Source organism: Rana temporaria, chromosome 4 (genome assembly GCF_905171775.1).
Source record: "Rana temporaria chromosome 4, aRanTem1.1, whole genome shotgun sequence".
In the NCBI taxonomy this organism is placed as follows: domain Eukaryota; kingdom Metazoa; phylum Chordata; class Amphibia; order Anura; family Ranidae; genus Rana; species Rana temporaria.
This window is the reverse complement of record NC_053492.1, coordinates 179612340-179633635: the sequence shown is the minus strand read 5'-3', so window position 1 is coordinate 179633635 and position 21296 is coordinate 179612340. Positions and strand designations below refer to the sequence as shown.

Genomic DNA, 21296 nt, shown 5'->3' with positions numbered 1-21296 from the left:
AAGTCGGTCCACAAGGTTTAGGAGTGTGTCTATGGGAATATTTGACCATTCTTCCAGAAGTGCATTTGTGAGGTCAGGCACTGATGTTGGACGAGAAGGCCTGGCTCGCAGTCTCCGCTCCAATTCATCCCCAAGGTGTTCTATCGGGTTGAGGTCAGGACTCTGCAGATCAGTCAAGTTCCTCAACCCCAAACTCACCTTATCCATGTCTTTATGGACCTTGCTCTGCACTGCTGCGCAGTCATGTTGGAACAGGAAGGGGCCATCCCCAAACTGTTCCCACATAGTTGGGAGCATGAAATTAGGGAACTAAAGGAGCCAAGTCCAACCCCTGAAAAAACCACACACACACACACACACACACCATAATCCCCCTCCACCATATGATTTGGACCAGTGCACAATGCAAGGTCCAAAAAGACATGGATGAGCTCCCAATTTTGAGGGAACAGTTTGGGGATGGCCCCTTGCTGTTCCAACATGACTGCATGCCAGTGCACAGAGCAAGGTCCATAAAGACATGGATGAGAAAGTCTGGTATGGGGGAACTTGACTGGCCTGCACAGAGTCCTGACTTCAACCTGATAGAACACCTTTGGGATGAATTATAGCGGAGACTGCGATACCGGCCTTCTCTTCCACATCAGTGTCTGACCTCACAAATGCGCTTCTGGAAAAATGGTCAAACATTCCCACAGACACTCTTCTAAACCTTGTGGGCAGCCTTCCCAGAAGCGCTGAAGCTGCAAGGTGCAAGCTGCAGGGTGGGCCAACTCAATATTGAACCCTACGGACTAAAACGCCATTAAAGTTGAATATACATACACACACCAATTAATTAGCACTCCTTAACCATTTCCCCTCAAACCATACCAAGTCTAGGAAACCATATTAGAGGATAAAGTCGCCTCTGTCATTACCTCTTCTGGTCCTAAACGACCCTTACTCCATATTCAGCTTTCAGTCATGCACAATCACACATGTCCATTTTACCACTTGCCGACTAGGCCTTTTTCTTGCCACCCTTTGCTAGAAAGTTACTTAGAACACCGTTATATATTTGTTAGCAAAAGGCAACAGTATCACTTTCACCTATCACTTATATACAGTTATCTAGTTAGTACGTATTATAGTGTAATCACATTAATTTAGTCCTCTCCTTCAAAGCCCCATTGCTTCTACTCCCCCCCCCCCCCCCCCGTTTTCCCCCTGTAGTAGCATTTGATCTCACATGTGCAAATCATCTCCTCCTCCAAGGGCATCTTGGATCTGTACATCCAAGCAGAGGGCTGTATTTATCTGCTCAGGAGGTGCAGGGGGTCTGTGCAGACAGCCTGTTACAATTAATGATAGCTGCTCGTATCTTCATGCATATCCCGATTGTACATCCATGTGGCACCAATGCAGGGCTCTGAACACTAGGGCCACTTTCACATTGAGGCGTTTTTGCAACAAAAATAATGCCTGTAAACTGTCTCTTCTGCAGCCCCAACGTAAAAGCTCAAGTGCTTTCAAACTCGGGCGGTGCGCTTGCAGAACACAGAGGAAGAAGAAGAAAAAAAAAAAAGCCCTGCAAGCAGAATCTTTGGGGTGGTATATACACACACACCACACCTAAACCGCCCCTGCCTTTGAAATCCATGGTCACCACTGAGAGGCTGGGAGGGTAAAAGCGTCCCGCTAGCGGCCAAAAAGCGCTGCTGAAACGACGGTAAATAAAAAAAACTAGTGGCGCTTTACCATCAACGCAGCCAGAGCCTCAGTGTGAAAGTGGCCCAACATACTGTGTTTAGACTACCTGTGCCTCCTTAGGTAAACACTGCCCTATACATGGGTGCATGGATTTGTTTTCCCATGTGAATGAGCTTTAATTCTCCTCTTATTTCTGGTTTTGGAATCTACTTGTTAGACTGTTCTTTGAAACACATTCAATAAAGCCTGGACTGAAAGCGCTGACAAGTGGGACCCTTATTCCTTGTTTCTGGTTATTTATACATACGTATATTAAATACTATACTGTAAAGCACATTGCTTTGAGTATTATAAATATACTGTGGCCATAGCTCTAGTCCCAAACCAACAATGAAGTGTCTTATGAGCAAGTGTTTTCATTTTTGAATGTTTGAAAGAGCATGCTCTTTTTTCTGGGAAACCTTTGACATCAGTATGGTAACACATTGGAGGATCTCTGTGTATCTCAGTTACACAGGAGAAAAAAAAATATGTCAGAGCATCACGAAAAAGGCAAACCATGTCTTCTCTCTGCAAATACAGCTTTTTTGTACCATAGATTTCTACCAACAGCAAACTAAATGACAGATGATTTTCAACAGAGAAGTTGGAGAAAATAGTTGCTCATTATACGCAGAGCTATATACTTTTGAATGTGAAATGTTCTGGCAGCCTGCCCAGCCAACTTATGTTGTACAGTAATTTGAACTGCAAAGGGCTTCTGGCTGTGGGAATGGCAGACAATTTCATTTATTGTAAGAAAGGAAGAGTTGAAACCTCAGTTTTGTTTTTATTGCTGTCCAAAGCCCCATTAAAGGAGATATTTTTATATGTTCTTGTGGTCACAGGAGCAAGAAGAGAAGGGGTCTCATTTCAATGGAAAACTACAAAAAACTTTTTTTGGTCAGTTTTTACTTGCTGTCTATGTCCCAGCTGGTAAATTTCCTCTTAAAAGAGAAGGTTGAAGGATTTTTAAACTTACATGTTGCTGCACAGACTGCAGATTGTAGTAAAATGTTGTTATAAGAGCTACAAACCTTATTTTTTTCCCCAGGATAACCAATTCATAATTACATTAATATGTCCTTACTTGTAGTATTCAGGCATATCTTCAGAAGTTATAACTCCCATCTTGACATCAGATAGGTGAGTAGGCAGTGAAGACTTATGCAAAGACAATGTGATCTTTTCATGATAACGGTCAATGTCTTTTACAGCAGCTAGGATGTAAAAATACAGCAATGGTAAGACCAATAGCCATTTATACTGTAAATATAGTTGAACTTTTAGGCCAACATGTTAAATATTACTGAAGGAATACCATACAAGTTTATACCCAATAAAAACTTTCTTTTTTTTAAACTGTATGAACAAAGTCAGTTCAGTGATATATTTACACTTCGCTGATTTAACAACAAAAAACATGTTGTAGTTCTTTTATAGATCTAAGAATGTGATAACAAAAGGCTCATTAGCTTGCAATCCGCAGGTTCTGATTGTAAACAAGTGTTGACAATTACAATCCGGATCATCTACTAGAAGATTTTTTTTTTTTTTTTTTATGTAGATTTGTTTGGTGTAAACTTTATTTTTCTTTCTTCATGGCAGAATTCCTCACTGGACTTCAATTAGAGGAACCCTATGGATGCATCACTGAAGTCTGATGCACATATTAAGTTTGTGCACTTTGTGGAATTTGTTTTTCCCTAACCACTTTGTATAATTACACTACAGAGTCTTACGGTATCACAGAACAAATCTATACATTAAAACACTTCACATTCAATATCCAAATGGTTGAAAAAAAAAAATCTATTTAAAATAAATTACACATAAAAAACAGTGTTAATATAATAATCTACGGACCCCCCCACCTGGCAACACAGGGGACCAAGTGTATTTTTTTTAACGCATAACAGTTACTGTGATAAATATAAGAAGGCAATCAATGTCAATCAACGAGAGAGAACGGTAAAAATTTGGGGTACATTTTGGAATCCAATTTAACAGTCTAGCATGGATTTGAGTTTGAAAACTGTATATTCAGGCGATTTTCCTCTATGACGACACCCAGATCCATCTCTCCACTCCTCAACTCACCCCCCCCCCCCCCCCATCTATTCACAGGTCTCAAACTTACTGAATGACATATCGGTATGGATGTCACACCACTTCCTCAATCTTTTTAAAACTGAGCTTGTTATATTTCCTCCTTACCGATAAACTCCTCCCCCCCCCATGAATTTACCATTAAGATCAACAGTACAACCATTGGTTCTTCCACACACACCAGGGTGTTGGTGTAATCCTTGACTCTGACCTCTCCTTCAGCCCCCACATCCAATCACTGGCTAAATCCTGCCGCCTTAACCTACGCAACATCTCCAGAATTCGACCCTTCCTGACTAATGACACCACAAAGCAACTTCTTCACTCCTTGACTACTGCAACCCTCGCATTAATGGCTTACCCTTACCCAGGCTATCCCCCCTTCAGTCTATTATGAATGCTGCTGCTAGACTAATACACCTCACTAACCGATCCGTGACTGCTGCTCCTCTCTGCCAATCCCTTCACTGGCTTCCCCTACCCCACTGTATAAAATTCAAAATGCTAACCACAATATACAAGGCCATTCACAACATCGCCCCCATCTACATCACCAACCTCATCTGCAGACATCGCCCAAATTGTCCCCTCCACTCTTCCCAGGACCTCCTCTCTAGCTCCCTTGTTACCTGCTCCCATGCTCCTCCCATCCTCTGGAACTCCCTACCCCTGTATGTCCAATCAGCCCCTACCCCATCCACCTTTAGGAGATCCCTGAAAACTCATTTATTCAGAGAAGCCTATCCCACACCCACCTGTCTCAGCGCCACCCCCATCAAATCAGTCTCTGCAACTTTTTGTACCACCACCCCAGAATGTAAGCTCTACAAGCAGGGCCCTCCTGTATTGAGCTGTACTGTAATTGTGCTGTCTCCCATCTACATTGTAAAGCTCTGCGTAAACTGTTTGGCGCTTTTTAAATTGTGTATAATAATAATAATTTCCCTGTGCTTTCCCTAAAGAGCTTCACTTTGGCATTCTGGAGAATGTGACACGTGCATGTATAGATATTAAAACTATGTATACTAGAAATTTGATCACTAATAGATTCATCCCCGTTGCCTTCCTGGGGTAGTGGACTATCCTACACCCACAAAACACAAAGAACACTGCCACTGTGTCTCTACATAACATTATTTTTTGGAGACACAGTGGAAGTCATTCAGAATTCACAGAGGTATACACATGTTGAACCATTAAATCCGTGGTTCACTGAGAAGTCAGTAGAATATGTGAAGCATTGTTTTACAAGTTATTTTAAAATAGACTTTATCATTTGGATAGCAAATAAAAAAACATTTGCATTTTGGTACTCTGAAAGTCCATAGTTTAAAGCCTGGTACACATTCACCTTTTCCGTTCTGGAGGAAGGGCCGTCCCCCTGTTAAACACTCCAATCAGCATGCTCCGCCATTGGCCGAGAGCGCTGATTGGGAGTCGGTCGGCTGCTGGTTATCCAGCACCGACATTTACAGGCCAAATTGTTGAACTTTTTTTGAACCGGCCATTGTCTCCCGACATTCGACACGTGTGTACGGGGCTCTCGTTCGAAACTAATGTATCTTTTTTTCCCGGATGCGGTACCTGAATAAGCCACCAATTTAAAATATAATAATCCCTAGTCACACAATATTTGCAGAAATTAAATTACCTTTGATTAGGTCTCCAAGTTGATAATAAGATAAGGGATCTCCATGGCTACTCTGAGAAGGCACATCTCTTACAGGACACAATGCCTAGTAGAAAGAAAATGCAAAAAGTGTTCAACCAATATTGGCCTAAAATAAAATAAATGTATATTCAAAGTTTTACTTATATGCTTACACTTATTTCTAGTGTTTCTATATCTCGTAAAATGCCGCTGCCCATAGCGATAAGGACCACAAAAAATCCAAAGTCACGAATAGAAGTTATCTTTCCAATTACAATATCCCCGCGTTCAACATCTCGAAAAAACAGTTCCTTTTTCTGCCCACTGGGAACCTCCATGAACTGTTCCAAAGGTGGCATGACAGCATAGCAACCTGGAATAGAAGAAAGTCAAAAACTTTAAATATTTTAACCAAGAGTCCAAAAAGTAATACTTCTGGTCCAATTAAGGAATACGCAAACCCAACATATATTCCTGATGTGTCTGCTGTACCATATACTTATATGAAAAGTATCGTGTTCTTGTATTGCTTCCCCTGTGCAAAATCCCTGGCGTTCCTGCCAGTTCCTCTGCTTTCCTATTTAAAACCGATTACACCAGGCATGAGAGTACAAAGTGATCAGTTCTCTAGCTATGCTGGGAACTCAGCCTGCTCCTCTCTAATCGTCAGACTTATCCTGACATACCCCCCCCATGCACAGCCATTTATTGGGAAGCTTAGTGTGCTGCCATTTATGCTCCCCCAGCTCTTATGCAGCTGAGAACAGAGGAAATGTAATCACTTAGAACATTATTTTTTTTATTTACAAAATGTTTTGAACTGAATGTGTTTTACAAGGTGTGGGTTTACAATAACTTTAACCACTTCAGCCCCAGAAGATTTGGCTGCTCAATGACAGGCCATTTTTGCGATACGGCATTGCGTCGCTTTAACTGACAATGGCGCATCATTGCAATCGTGCGATGATGTACCGAAACAAAATTGACGTCCTTTTTTCCCCCACAAATAGAGCTTTTTGGTGGTATTTGATCACAATATCTTTTGCTTTTTGCTATAAGAAATATCCCACTTTACAAAAAAAAAAATTTCCTAAGTTTAGGCCAATATGTATTCTACATTTTTTATACCAAAAATATCGCAATAAGCGTATATTGATTGGTTTGCGCAAAAGTTCTAGCATCTACAAAATAGACAGATTTATAGTATTTTTTTTATTTTTTTTACTAGTAATAGCTGCGATCTTTATCGGGACAGCGATATTGCAGCGCACACTTTTGACAAATTTTTGGGACCACTGACATTTATAGAGCGTTCATTGCTATAAAAAAAATGCAATGATTACTGTATAAATGTCCAGGGAACGGGTTAACACTAGGGGGCGATCAATGGGTTAAAGGTGTTACCTATGTGTTTTCTAACTGTAGGGGGAATGGGGATGTCTAGGAGGAGAGATAGATCGGTGTTCATACATTGTATGAACACACAATCTGTCTCTACCCCCCTGAAAGAACCTGGTTTTGTGCATTTACACACAGATCCCAGTTCTTGCGCCGTCATGAGTGATGGTGGGTGCCCGGCGGTCATCGTCCGTGCACATGCTGCGAGCACGCCCCTAGTGGCCAAAAAAAGTGACGCAAGGCAACATCAATTTGTCCACCCGAGCCAATTATTAAAGAATAATTGGAATCCCATTGTTTTACATAGTTATGTTACTAGTTATCAAAACTGTTGTAAGTTCACACGAGACAATGCCATAAGAAACAGGCCCAGAAATGTACAAAATTTAGTTCTTTGAGGTGTACCTGGGTGAGAGCTGAAGCAGTTAAAATAACAAATTTGCCTGGAATTGTATTTGAACTAATTTTTTTTAAAATATGTAATTTGTAACATTCTTACATTTCTGACTTGTGCAGAGTTTAAACTCTTCACAACACAAAAGTACCTTCTGATGGTTCATGTGGTTGACCATTTCCTTGTACAGTGGACTTCCAGGACTCTGAAAACAGAAGATCAGCTTTCCTTGCAATAAACTGTTGAATTTCAATGTTCTCAAGATTTCTCTCCTTCCTAAAGAAAATGATGAAAAAAATAATAAAATTCATATTTTGCAGGACCTGATCAGTCATCTTATCAGGAATCTCCATGTTAGACAACCCATACGTTTTTTTCTTGTTCAGGCGGCTGGTTAAATAAAAATGCCCCCATCCAGACATTGAAGGTGGATAGTGGAATCCTCCTTCCTGCCGAGTTATTGTTATCTGACAAATAGGAGAATTCTCCAGCTTCTGAATACACAGATTAGTGCTGCTGACGGCACTGTTAGATCTGAAAAAACGCAGGCCAGCACAGCAGCTTCCACTGTATTGCCACCCCCCTGCCAACTTCAGCACTGCATACAGTGCCTTTTGCCACATTTCAGGCTTCAAACATAAAGATATAAAACTATTTTTTTTTTTTGAAGAATCAACAAGTGGGACACAATCATGAAGTGGAATGAAATTTATTGGATATGTCAAACTTTAACAAATAAAAAACTGAAAAATTGGGCGTGCAAAATTATTCAGCCCCCTTAAGTTAATACTTTGTAGCGCCACCTTTTGCTGCGATTACAGCTGTAAGTCGCTTGGGGTATGTCTATCAGTTTTGCACATCGAGAGACTGGAATTTTTGCCCATTCCTCCTTGCAAAACAGCTCGAGCTCAGCGAGGTTGGATGGAGAGCGTTTGTGAACAGCAGTTTTCAGTTCTTTCCACAGATTCTCGATTGGATTCAGGTCTGGACTTGTTGGAAGACAAATCTCTGTCCCAGTCTCAGGTCTTTTGCAGACTCCATCAGGTTTTCTTCCAGAATGGTCCTGTATTTGGCTCCATCCATCTTCCCATCAATTTTAACCATCTTCCCTGTCCCTGCTGAAGAAAAGCAGGCCCAAACCATGATGCTGCCACCACGCCAAACATAACGTTTTGCATTGTTGCCAAAAAGTTCGATTTTGGTTTCATCTGACCAGAGCACCTTCTTCCACATGTTTGGTGTGTCTCCCAGGTGGCTTGTGGCAAACATTAAACAACACTTTTTATGGATATCTTTAAGAAATGGCTTTCTTCTTGCCACTCTTCGCAGTATACAGGGACTGATTGTTGTCCTATGGACAGTCTCCCACCTCAGCTGTAGATCATCCAGAGTGATCATGGACCTCTTGGCTGCATCTCTGATCAGTCTGAAAGTTTAGAGGGACGGCCAGGTCTTCGTAGATTTGCAGTGGTCTGATACTCCTTCCATTTCAATATTATCGCTTGCACAGTGCTCCTTGGGATGTTTAAAGCTTGGGAAATCTTTTTGTATCCAAATCCGGCTTTAAACTTCTCCAACAGTATCTCGGACCTGCCTGGTATGTTCCTTGTTCTTCATGATGCTCTCTGTGCTTTAAACGGACCTCTGAGACTATCGCAGTGCAGGTGCATTTATACGGAGACTTGATTACACACAGGTGGATTCTATTTATCATCATTAATCATTTAGGTCAACATTGGATCATTCAGAGATCCTCACTGAACTTCTGGAGAGAGGTTGCTGCACTGAAAGTAAAGGGGCTGAATAATTTTGCACGCCCAATTTTTCAGTTTTTTATTTGTTAAAAAAGTTTGAAATATCCAATAAATTTTGTTCCACTTCATGATTGTGTCCCACTTGTCGATTCTTCAAAAACAATTACAGTTTTATATCTTTACGTTTGAAACCTGAAATGTGGCAAAAGGTCGCAAAGTTCAAGGGGGCCGAATACTTTCGCAAGGCACTGTATGTGATAGATACAGCACTGGCGACATGCCTCCTTCCGCATCTTTGCTTGGCCATTCACAAAATGCAGCCTTTAAAAAACTTCCTGGCATAGCATGGGTGACCCCTTTCAATGCAAGTTTTTTCTATTTTTAGAAAAGTATAAAACGGTGTTTATATTCATTCCATACAGCATTGCTGCAGAGGTGGGGGGGGGGGGGGGGGGTCAGCGCTGTCAATGCTCATGTCAGATGGTGGGATGCAGAGGCGGCATTAACACAGCCTCTGCTCCCAGTCTGACATCTGTGTGGATGTGTATCCCTGAACACAGTGTGACTTCAGGGACATGCACCCACACACAAGTCTATGACAAATTGGAAATAAAATGATCAATGATAGGGTATTGCAGCTGCCTGAATACAACAGTTGGCAGTGGAAAGGCCACCATCAACACAGATTGCTGGGAATCGATTGGTTCTCTCTCACTCAGCCCACAAGCTAAAGGAAAGAAGATCAAGCCGTGTATGGCTACTTCAAGGCCTCATGCACACTGCTTGGCTCTTCTGAAAGCCTTTTCTCCTGGCAGGAGGAAAGCAGGTTAAAAATGCGCCCAAAGCTGCATTTTGCAAGTGAGCTTAGCCATGCAAAGAGATCATTTCATTGGCCAGAATAATAGGATTTTTTGTACTCACCGTAAAATCCTTTTCTCTGAAGTCCATGGACGGACACAGCTCCTTAAATCTTGACAAGTGGGTTATGTTCCCTGTTTACAGGAGAGGACTAGGCAGAAACATGTTAAATAGTTAAATACATGTTACATTAACAGAGTTGAACAGCCCCGCCCAGGGGGCGGTCCCTCCAGACATAACCCTCCTCACTGCAGCTTGCAGCCTCAGTTCGTAACAAGCAGTACAAACCTAAAAAGGAGGGGTGGGAGCTGTGTCCGTCCATGGACTTCAGAGAAAAGGATTTTACGGTGAGTACAAAAAATCCTATTTTCTCTTATCGTCCATGGACGGACACAGCTCCTTAAATCTTGACAAGTGGGACGTCCCCAAGCAGTGTCAAAAAACGAGGGGTGGGAAATATATCAGTAAAAACAATTTTAACTTCACCCCAAAACAAGCAGAGCTCCTCAACGGAGGAGGTGCAACTTTAAACAGCCGCCGGCAAAAACTAGCGGCTGAAAAAAACATCATAAGATGCACTCACAGCAACCATGTAAATTCTGGAAAAAGCGTGAACGGACGAGCAAATCGCCGCCTCGCACACCTGTGAGACCGACGCATGATGTCGGGAAAAAAAAAAAAAACCCCAGGAAGCACCAATTGCCCTGGTCGAAAGTGCCGTGACCGGAAAGGGGGGCCGCCCTTAGGAGCATAGGCCTGTATGACGGCCTGCCCGATCCACCGAGAAATGGTGGTCGACGAGACCGCCAGGCCCTTTTGTGGACCAGACACCGACACAAAAGAGAGTCAGAAGCTCCGAAATGGAGCCGTAGTAGGCTGGTATACCCGCAAAGCGCGTACCACGCCTAAAGTATGAAAGGCCGAAACCTCCTTCGGAAGAAGGGAAGGTCGCGGGCGCACCATCACCTAATCCTTATGGGGGATCAAGCATGGCGGCTTGCAAGACAAGACCGCCAACTCAGAAACCCCTCTAACAGAGGTAAAGGCCACTAAAGGGGCCACCTTCTGAGATAGTGTCAAGAGAAAATCTCTCTGATGTTTCCAAAAGGAAGGTTCCTGAAGAACCGAGAGCACCAGAGTCAAAACTCATGGGGGAAGAGATGGGCCAAGAGGGGAAAGTATATGACAAACCCCTTGCACACAAAAAAAGGGGACCCACCAGGGAACGGGCCGCAAAAAGGCCACTAAAAGAACACAGCCAAGGCTGAAATCTGCCCCCAAACGGTGCTTTAAGCAATTTTTAGATCCAATCCAAGCTTTAAAAACAGCAGGACCCTGGACATTGAAAGTACGCCCGTGGACGTCACTCCATCCCTTCGCACCAAGAGAGGTGCGACGGTAGATCCTCCGGAAGAAGACTACGGTGCCCTGTTGAGATGACCGAGTCAGACAGACCCTGGTCACCTAAAGTCTGGCTTCCAATAACCATGTTAAGCAAGTCAGTGACTGTACAACAGGAGGAAGTATGGGACCTTGAGACAGGAACCTCCTGCCCTGGCAACCCAGGCGCCCGATATCAGCGTACCAAGGACGCCGAGATTAATCTGGAGTGATTAGAATCATCGGGATCTCCTCAGCATCCACTCTGTGGAGCGGCCGAGGAAGCAACTACCATGGAGGAATGGCAAAAAATCACCGATACAGACAACACAGGGCCACCAGCGCGACTGACGCGTCTGTACAAGATCACTAGACCTGGCCACTAACTGACACCCTTGCGGCGGAGACAAGCTGCCAGGAGATCCATGCCATGTGAGGCTCACCTCCTGCAAGGGAGCCGAAACACCCCAAGCACAAAGACCAGTCGCCCTGGTCCAGCATCTGGCGACTCCAGTAGTCTGCCTGCCGGCATACCTGATGGTAGACTGAAGCCACGGCCGTGGCGTTGTCCGGCTGAAACCAGATTGGTCGACCACAAGGAGAAGCATAGCCTGATCGCCTAAAATAGTAGGACAATGAACAGTAGACAGCACCTGGTATTCCCAGGCGGTCTTCCACCAGGCACTAGCCAGGCCCGACCCTGGGTAGCTACCGAGACCAGACACATTCAAGGAGGTGTGGTCATAGGTCCACGCAAGTCCAGCGACTCAGGGCCGACTGGACCCCCCAGTTTTGTGAACCTCCAGGTTCACAACCCGTGAGCTGGCATTCGTCGTAAACACCGACCACTGGAAGGAAGGAACAACTTCCCGGACCGAAGAGTCGGGAATCTCTGTCACCAACTCAGAGAGACTCTGACTAGGTGGCGCACAGGAATCTAATGATTTCAGAGACAAGAGATTTTTACCACCTGGACAGTAGTTCCACTGGAAAACCAGGGTGTGGAACTGGGCATACAGTACCACCTTGAAGGAGGCTACCCACAGACCCTGAACCAGCAGGCGCCCGGAGAGAAGACCGATTGCGTGATGCCAATACCTTCTCCGCAGACTGAAGAGTCTGCAATTTCTCCAGGGGAAGAAGGACCTTGCCACTGAGGAGTCTGGATCAACACTAGATACTCCAACGCTGAGTCGGAACCTAGCATGCCCATAATTTGAACCCTGGGTCGCACACATGTAGGGCAGGCTTGCTGCCACTGAGCTACACTTTCTGGCCTAAACGTTTAACATCCACCCGAATCTTCGGAGGGTCTGAATGGGAATAACCCATCCACTAGGTCGGAGACAGAAGCTGCTCTCAGAAGAAAGTCGTCAAAGTAGCCAATGAGGCAAAGCCTCGCTGTCCCAACAAAATTCAAATAAGTGCGAGCTCCTAGCTGAAAACCCATGGTGCTGACGCCAGATCAAAAGGGAGGGCCACAGGCTGACAGAGACCCTTCTCTCATCACGAAGCACAGAAAAAAACACTGACATGTGCAAAACGGGACATGCATGTATGCGTCCCTGATGTCAGGACATCCCCCGGATGAAGCGCAGCTACCACCGAACAAATGGATTCCATGCGGAACTACCCGACGTTCACAAAGGTATTTAGGGCCTGAGGCCCATAGAAAACCCCAAAACTCTCGTCCTGCAGGAAAGGTAAAATTACCTTGCAGCTTAGCAAATCCCACACTGCCCAAGGCAGACCGACGTGCCGGGAGGGGAAGACACAAGGACAGAACTTTGTTCTGTGGATAGGAGGAAACCCTATCTAGTACTCCGAAGAGACCACCTCGCAGACCCACTAGTCGGAGAGCAGGGAGGTTTCACTGAATTGTGAACCTGCAAGCCGCCCCTCCCACCTAGAGACAGGGAGGGAAGGCTATATACATTGGCAGGATTTTGGTGCCGGCGTGATCGGCTTATGCACCCAGGGACAGATTAGTCCCCCAGCTGGGCCTTTGACGGCCTGGGAGGGTTGCCCCTAAATAATACACACACATAGTGTGTATGTATATTATGTAGGTGTATGCACACATGTCTTTGGAGGAAACCAGAGTACCCGGAGGAAACCCACACAGACACAGGGAGCGACAATGCAAGCTCCAGGCAGATTGGCGTCAGTGTGCAGATTGGCGTCAGTGTGCAGATTCGAACCAGTGACTCTTTTGCTGCCAAGTAATGGAGTTAAGCACTACACCACCGTGTGCATAAAACCATTCTGAAACAGACGCCCTGGATAACAAGGGCGCAGCATTCAATGAAGCATCACAGACCTATATGAGGCCCTGGACCAGCTGGTCCGCTAGGCTAATAACCTCAGGAGAGAGTCGGTGCTCCTCCACTGTCTGGTGCAAAATGCTCACTCTGTGAGTTGTATACAGCACTAGGGGTCAGGACTACTCCAAGATGGCCGCCGAGCGTTCAGAACGCGGCCACAGGAAAAAGGCCAGCACAATGTAAGCTGCGCCATAGCGTGGCTACGACAAAATGGGCGCCAATGGGAGTTTTCAATGTAATTGAAAAATCTCCCAAAAAATAGCGCCAGCGACCACTGAGACCCCAGTGTAGTGGCCACAATAGGCCGCAAGCCAGACCCCAGCATGGTAAACATGGAACGGGTCAGTACTTCGTATCTTCTATCAGTCAGATCCATACAAGTAGGGGTTCCCGCCAGGCGGTGAGGGACTACAAAAGCCCTCAGTGGCTTTTCTCATTCCGCATCTCAGAAATTATCAAAGAAGGGCACAGAAGGAAAAAACCTACACAGCGGTCTGATTTGTGTGATCCAAAAAAGACCGAGCCCTCAGCGGAAACCCAGCTGCACTATGCAGCTTAGGAGAGTCCCTTGCAGCAGTAAAAAGCGCACCCATAAATGCCTTATTCTGCCTTTTTTTTTTTTTTTTTTTTTTTTTTTAACTAGGTACCTAGTCCATGGCTCCATAACAGAGCATTCCCCAGGGGATAACGGGGGAAGGGGGCACTCTTTTACCGCCCGCCCGCAGTCCACCCCCACCCTGGCACAAACTGTGTCCAGGACTAACAATAAAAACTCTGTGGGAATCCCAGGTGCTAACACCTGCTGCCACCACCAGCATGTGGGGAAGGACCCAGATACTGACTCCAATATTTACATATAGTGTGTATTATAATATGCACACCTGTCCATACAAATAGACAAAAGCTCCTAGAGCCCTATTCAGGGCCTCTCACCCACTTGCTGCGCTGACCAGGGGTAACCAGGGGACTCCCTCAGGAGGAGACTGCCCAGTGCTGTCTGTGAGAGGAAAAGAACCGTGAGGTAACTTTTGCAGGGACCTGTGTTTAAACAGGAAAAGCCTCATAGGGCTTTATTATATAAGGATAAGACACAGATACAGCATAAAAAGCAAAACCGTTACAGGTGTCACCAATCAGTCAGCGTCTGCTGAAGTATAATCATAAACATCTGTGCTCATCACAGGGCTTTTTACCTCACAGGAAAGCCCAATACAAAAAAGAAAAAACACAGGCCAGATAACACAGTCCCCTCAGGAAGGCCCCCTCCCCCCTGACAGCGGCAATGTTAGCAATGCAGCAAGGGAAAGGAGCAGGGAAGTAAGGGGAAGGGACCCCCGAACCCCAGGAATGCCCAGCTGTACCAACCCACCGAAGCAGGAGGGACTGTACTTACCCGTCCAAGCGAGGACTCGCTGACGCATTCCTGACAGACCTACAACCGCAATGGAGGTAGCTGTCGGCCCGGTCCACTGTGAGTGAGACAACACCACAGCCCAGTCATATGTGGACCTCGGAGCAAAGCTCACCGGCCACCTCAGGAGTCATGAGGTATGGCGTGGCAGACCAAGCCTCTTTGCAAAGGTGTGCCCACGCTTGCTGGTCGGACTGAGTAGACTACAAGGATCTATAATATCCAGCCTGTCTCTCAGCCAACAGTTGAAAGAAGATTCTTCAAGAAAAAGTAAAGTAAAATAAAATAAAATTTCTCCTCAGGGCGCTGGGCCCAAAGGGAGCCATACGTCCTTCTCCTTTGCTAGGCAGAACGAAACTGAGGCTGCAAGCTGCAGTGAGGAGGGTTATGTCTGGAGGGACCGCCCCCTGGGCGGGGCTGTTCAACTCTGTTAATGTAACATGTATTTAACTATTTAACATGTTTCTGCCTAGTCCTCTCCTGTAAACAGGGAACATAACCCACTTGTCAAGATTTAAGGAGCTGTGTCCGTCCATGGACGATAAGAGAAATCGATTTATTCTGGCCACAGAAATGAATGACCGTTCATGCGTGTTTACAAGCATTTATCTGTGTTCGGCATACTTTTCTGTTGAAACGCGCCTCTCCCGAATGCGGACATGATTTATTTTTATTTTTAAAGGGTTGCACCGATGCCGGTTTTGGTGATGATACTAAGTATTTGCACGAGTACTAAATGCTCGGATACCTGAAACTGATATCTTTGCAGAGCCCATACAAAATTGGGCTTAAATCACACTGCAAAGAATTGCATGCAGTTTCCTTCACCGCTCTTGTATAAACCCAGGCTTGGCATAGTGACTTCAACCTGGCTTCACACAGGAGTGGCGGGGGAAACCGCATGCGACTAACATAGGAATCGCACAGCATTCCTGTTCAAATCACATGCAGTTCTTTGCAGTGTGATCTGAGACCATTTATTTTGTATGGGCTCAGATCACACTGCAAAGGGTATCAAAGAACAGCATTTACACCAGCGCTAAAATTGGCTGATGTGCGCCGGGGTGTCGTGGAACCTCATGGATAGGGAATAAAAGTCAAATTAGAAGGAAGTATCACCAGAGCTGCTGGAAAAAAAAATGTTCCCGGAAGCAACGAATATACACAAACATCACCACATTAAAATCCTGGGAAAACACAATGCAGACAGTCTCTTGGTGACTAGAGAAAAGATCAATCATTTATTCAGCCGTAAAATAAGAATCCAGTCCTAAATGGACTCCAAATGTACACTTGAGGTATCTATCCCCTGGGATACTTAGAGCAGGGAGGATCTGACAGTTCCCAAAGTGAGTCAATGATGATATAGCCTGAATCATATAGCGGACTACCACTGGTACCTTTAGCTGAGTATCGCCCGGGAGATTAAATCGGAGCGCTGGTGAGGGACCCGAGAAGAGGAGGATCTCCTCTGTGCAAAACCATTACACAGAGGACGCAAGTATAACGTTATTGTATTAAAGCGGAGCTCCACCCTAAAGTGGAACCCTCCGGTGTCACATTTGACACCTTTCAGGGGGGTGCAGATACCTGTCAAAGACAGGTATTTGCACCCACTTCCGAGAGTCCTCTCTGTGGGTAGTGCGTCACTTCCTGCCCGTTGTGTTCTGGGAAACACTTGGCTCCCAGAACACAGCGGGGACCAGTGAGGATGGCGCTGCGCGACTCGCGCCGTAAGGTTATCGGGCAGCGAAGTCGCAATGCTTCACTTCCTGGTTCCCTCACCGAGGATGACGGTGGGGGCAGCAGACAGAAGAGCGATTGCTTGTCTTCTGCTGCAGACGTCGCTGGACTCCAGGACAGGTAATTGTCGAAAGAAAGAAAGAAAGAAAGAAAGAAAAAAAAAAAAAAAAAAAAAAAGAAGGACTTTAGTATCACTTTAACCTAATGACACCCCAAACACATTGTGATTGCTGCACTGTATGGCATGGTACTACTGTTGCTGTGCTTTTTGTAAAGTAGTGCATGCACTACTTTTGGTGCGGTCCAGTCTGATTTCAGGCCATTCAAATGAACGGCCTGAAATCGCACTGCATGGGGATCGCATTCCTGTGCAGTTCATGGTGTGAAATTGCAAGAATTATATCACCATCACAAACTAAGGAATCACCATCTGACTTAGCACGTAAAAGTATAAAAAAAAAAAAAAAAAAAGTTTTTTTATTTTTTTTACAGAGAGGGATTAAAACACCGGTCAGTTTTTATTACCACCTGTGTCCCTATTAAGGGTGATTAGCCCTATTTGTGCTCCTTACAGTTATCATGGAAAGTGAAAGACATCAGAACACTAGCGCTGGCGACAAGCAGGAGTTTGCTCACTCTGAAGAGATTTCCTATCACTTCCTGTTGGAGCTATAGGGCAGGAAGTAGAGGAAGATCTTCCCAATGGAACACAGATAGCAAAAAATAATAATATGGAACTATAACCTTGCTTAGGCTTTTTCATGTGCACCCACCCTCTGAAAATCAATCTGCAGTGGATTGCTTTTAAGAGACATAAAAGAGGCGATAAGTTGTTGTAATTGCTGCGACCAGCGCACTGCACCCGCATGCATTACACCTGCTTGTGGCGTAGGCCGTGCCATCGAACATGACAGGCTGGTCTGAGAGGCCAAGATCACAGATATAGCATGTGTATGGGCCTTCTTCTAGGCATGGAGTGAGCCAAGTTTTCCCTGTGTCTGTTGTGTAATGGAGCAGCTCTAAGGACACGTCTACACAGGATGGAAGCAGCAACAGGCTGCAGCGTCCAGTCTGCACACACAAGGCGGGCCCACGTGTGGTCACATGACTAGTGGCGGTTCGGACCCCCCTATACTGCCACCTCATTACCTGTACTGCGGCCACTTGGACAGGTCCCCCAGCAGCTGCTGGAAGCCGGCGTGCTCATGCTGCTCGCACTTCAGTAAGGACAGAAGGGCCGGCCCGTGGTAGTTGAGACATTGGCGGATCAGGTCTTTATCCATTACAGCCCGGACTGGACACACACTGTGCACACACCTCCACCGCTCAGCACACGGCGACCGCCGCCATCCCACAACAGGACGTCACGTGATCGCCACCCTCACGTGACCAGGGCTAGGCGGAGCTCGGACTAGGTCATGTGATGGGCGGGCCGATAGGACAAGGTGGTGTTTCGTCAGATTTTGAAACGGAAGTGATGTTCCGTCGCCGCCATCTTACTACACCTCGCACTCGTCCACAGTAAGGATACACTGAGAAGGTGGCAAGCGGACATTTTGTTACACCCACTGGAGTCTTGCATTTTACACTTATTTTTACCACTAAATGGAGTTTTCATAGTGAAATACAGTATTTGGAAATTGAATTCTAAATTCTAAAATCGGGCTTGCCGCAGTTTTTACAAGTCAACATCAAAACATTTAGATGAATAAGGTGACCTGATTTTTTAAATGAAATCTGGGACGTATTTTTTTTTTTTGCTAGTAATGGCAGCAATCAGCGACTCTCTTGCCCGTCGCCGCCCGCCTAACAGCCTGTCAAATCTTACTCTCCGGGCCCCCGGCTACTACTGGGTGGAGAGCTGAGGATGATCACTCCGCCAGGGAAGGCAAGGAGTAGCGTTGTCCCGATATCACTTTTTTAGGACCGAGTACGAGTACCGATACTTTTTTTCATGTATTCGCCGATACCGAGTACCGATACTTTTTTTCATGTACTCGCCGATACTGTTTACCCCGCGCACATCAACTTAAATATTCGGCTCAAAAAAAAATTGGCATCCCGTGGCAGCACAACCCCCCCCCCCCCCTCTTCAACAACTTTAATGTTCCGCAGTACCATGTTAAAAAGTGGGGAGGTATGGGCAAAGGGACCCAAGAAGAGGAGGATCGGGGCTGCTCTGTGCAAATCCACTGCAACAGAGCAGGTAAGTATAACATGTTTGTTATTTTTATTGAAAAAATAAAACAAAAAACAAGACTTTACAATCACTTTAAAGTGGTATTTAAGACTTGTGATTTTGCACAGAGCAGCCCCGATCCTCCTCTTCTCAGGTCCCCACCAGGGCTCCTGGCTCCTCCTTTCTGCCCAGTACCTCCAGAGCAAACGGCTTGCAATAGAGGCACCTATGCAGGTTTGTCCCGGAGTCACAGCTCTGCGTGCCCATTCACACACAGAGCTGCAGCTCAGCCCACCCCCTCTCTTCCCATTGGCTCAATGGCTCCCACTGCTGTCTCAGCCAATGAGGAGTGCGAATCCCTGTTTTTTCTCGACGTGATTTGTCTTGATTCCTCTCAAGCCTGCCTTGCATACACACGTTTGTGAAAAAAACTGCTCGAGCAAAGCGCGGTGACGTACAACACGACGGCACTATAAAGGGGAAGTTCCATTTCAATGACACCACCCTTTGGGCTGCTTGTGCTAATTTCCCTGTCTCATAACTTGCTTCTGAGCATGCACGTTTTTCCCCCCTCGTTATGGCGTGCACACAACCGTTTTTCACGACGCAACGAGAAAAAATAGAGAAGGTTCTAAAAAAAATGAGGACACTGATAATCAGTGCAGCCCCATCAATGCTGACCATCAGTGCAACCTAGAAAAATTACTTATTTGCAAAATTTTATGACAAAAACAAAGAAATTGTTTTATTTAACTTATCACTTTCTGCCCGGCCTATAGCAAAAAGACAGCTGGACTGTGGTTCAGTTATCCTGTCTGGACGTCATAAGACATCCAGCAGGATAACAGCTGCTGCGCGCCCGTGGGGGCACGCATCGCGGCGATCGGTGGTGCGGTGTGTCAGTCTGACACACCGCACCACCGATCTCAGTAAAGAGCCTCCGAAGGACGCTCTTTGCCACGTGATCAGCCATGTCCAATCACGGCTGATCACAATGTAAACAGGAAGAACAGTTGTTTGGCTTTTCCTCACTCGCTTAGTAGAGAAGAGCCAATCGGCTGCTCTCCTGACAGGGGGGGGGGCTGTTCTGATAGTTTATCAGCGCAGCCCCCCCCCCTCGGATACCTGCCCAGGACCACCAGTATGGCGCCCAGGACCACCAGGGATGGGCATCCACACTGGACCACCAGTTATGCCCCCTAGACGACCAGGGAAATGCCAATCTGTGCCAAGGCAGCAGCCAATCAATGCCCACCCAAAATTCCTACCAGTGCCACCACAGATGCATATCAGTGCCATGTATCAATGCCCATCAGTGCCACCCATAAGTACCCATCATTGCAGCCTTTCAGTGCCCATCAGTGTCATCTATCAGTGCCACCCATGAGAGCCCATCAGTGCCACCTATCAATGCCCATCAGTGCTGCATATCAATGCCACCCATCAGTGCCGCCTACCAGTGCCCATCGTCAGTGCCACCTCATTGGCGCTGCCTCATCAGTGCGGCCTTATCAGTGCCCATCAGTGAAGGAGAAAACTTACTTATTACCAAAAACAGAAAAAAAAGAAAAACTTTTATGACTTTTTTTACTTGTATAGCAACAAAATAAAAACCACAGAGGTGATCAAATACCACCAAAAGAAAGCTCTATTTGTGAGAACAAAATTATAAAAATTATTTTTTTTTTCCAATTACATTTTTTTTATTTTATCAAACAGAGATATACAAACAAAAGTAAGCGCAAAGTACAAAGGACATAGGGCCAGATTCACAAAGGGGATACGACGGCGTATCTCCTGATACGCCGTCGTATCTCTGTTTCTATCTATGCGACTGATTCATAGAATCAGTTACGCATAGATAGCCCTAAGATCTGACAGGTGTAATTGTTTTACACTGTCGGATCTTAGGATGCAGTACCGCGGCCACTGCTGGGGGGGAGTTTGCGTCGTAAACCAGCGTCGTGGATCGCCGTAATTAGGAGTTACGGCGATCCACGACGGATTTTCGCGTTCGCTACGTCGCCGCTAGTCTAGTTTCCCGTCGCAAATTTAGTCGTCGTTTTGGGTGCCCTAACTTTAGTCAGCAATCGTATTGCTGTCTAAAGTATGGCCATCGTTCCCGCGTCGAAATTTAAAATTTAACGTCATTTGCGTAACACGTCTGGGAATACGGAAGTACGCTACGCGCGTCGCCGTTCGAAAAAATGACGTCACGGCGCGCAAAGCACGACGGGAATTGCGAAACGGAGCATGCGCAGTAGGTCCGGCGCGGGAGCGCGCCTAATTTAAATGGCACACGCCCATTTGAATTGGCCCGCCTTGCGCCGGAGGCCGGGGGCATAGTTTTCATCGCAAGTGCTT

The 21296-nt window shown here is 45.8% G+C and overlaps 1 protein-coding gene across 2 annotated transcripts in view; it reads right to left on the bottom strand.

Annotated features, from left to right (window-relative positions):
* Nucleotides 1-18155, bottom strand: part of TTC14 (tetratricopeptide repeat domain 14) — a 38332-nt gene extending 20177 nt beyond the window's left edge. The window contains exons 1-5 of one of the 2 annotated variants that reach the window (XM_040349432.1): nt 17903-18155; nt 7435-7559; nt 5665-5864; nt 5492-5576; nt 2822-2951 (exon numbers count right to left, since the gene is read on the bottom strand). In XM_040349432.1, coding sequence (XP_040205366.1) covers nt 2822-2951; nt 5492-5576; nt 5665-5864; nt 7435-7559; nt 17903-18036 — 674 coding nt within the window. In that variant the 5' untranslated portion in view covers nt 18037-18155. The remainder of the gene's footprint in view (nt 1-2821; nt 2952-5491; nt 5577-5664; nt 5865-7434; nt 7560-17902) is intronic. The other variant, XM_040349431.1, reaches the window with a different exon arrangement.
* Between the last annotated feature and the right edge of the window lie 3141 nt (nt 18156-21296).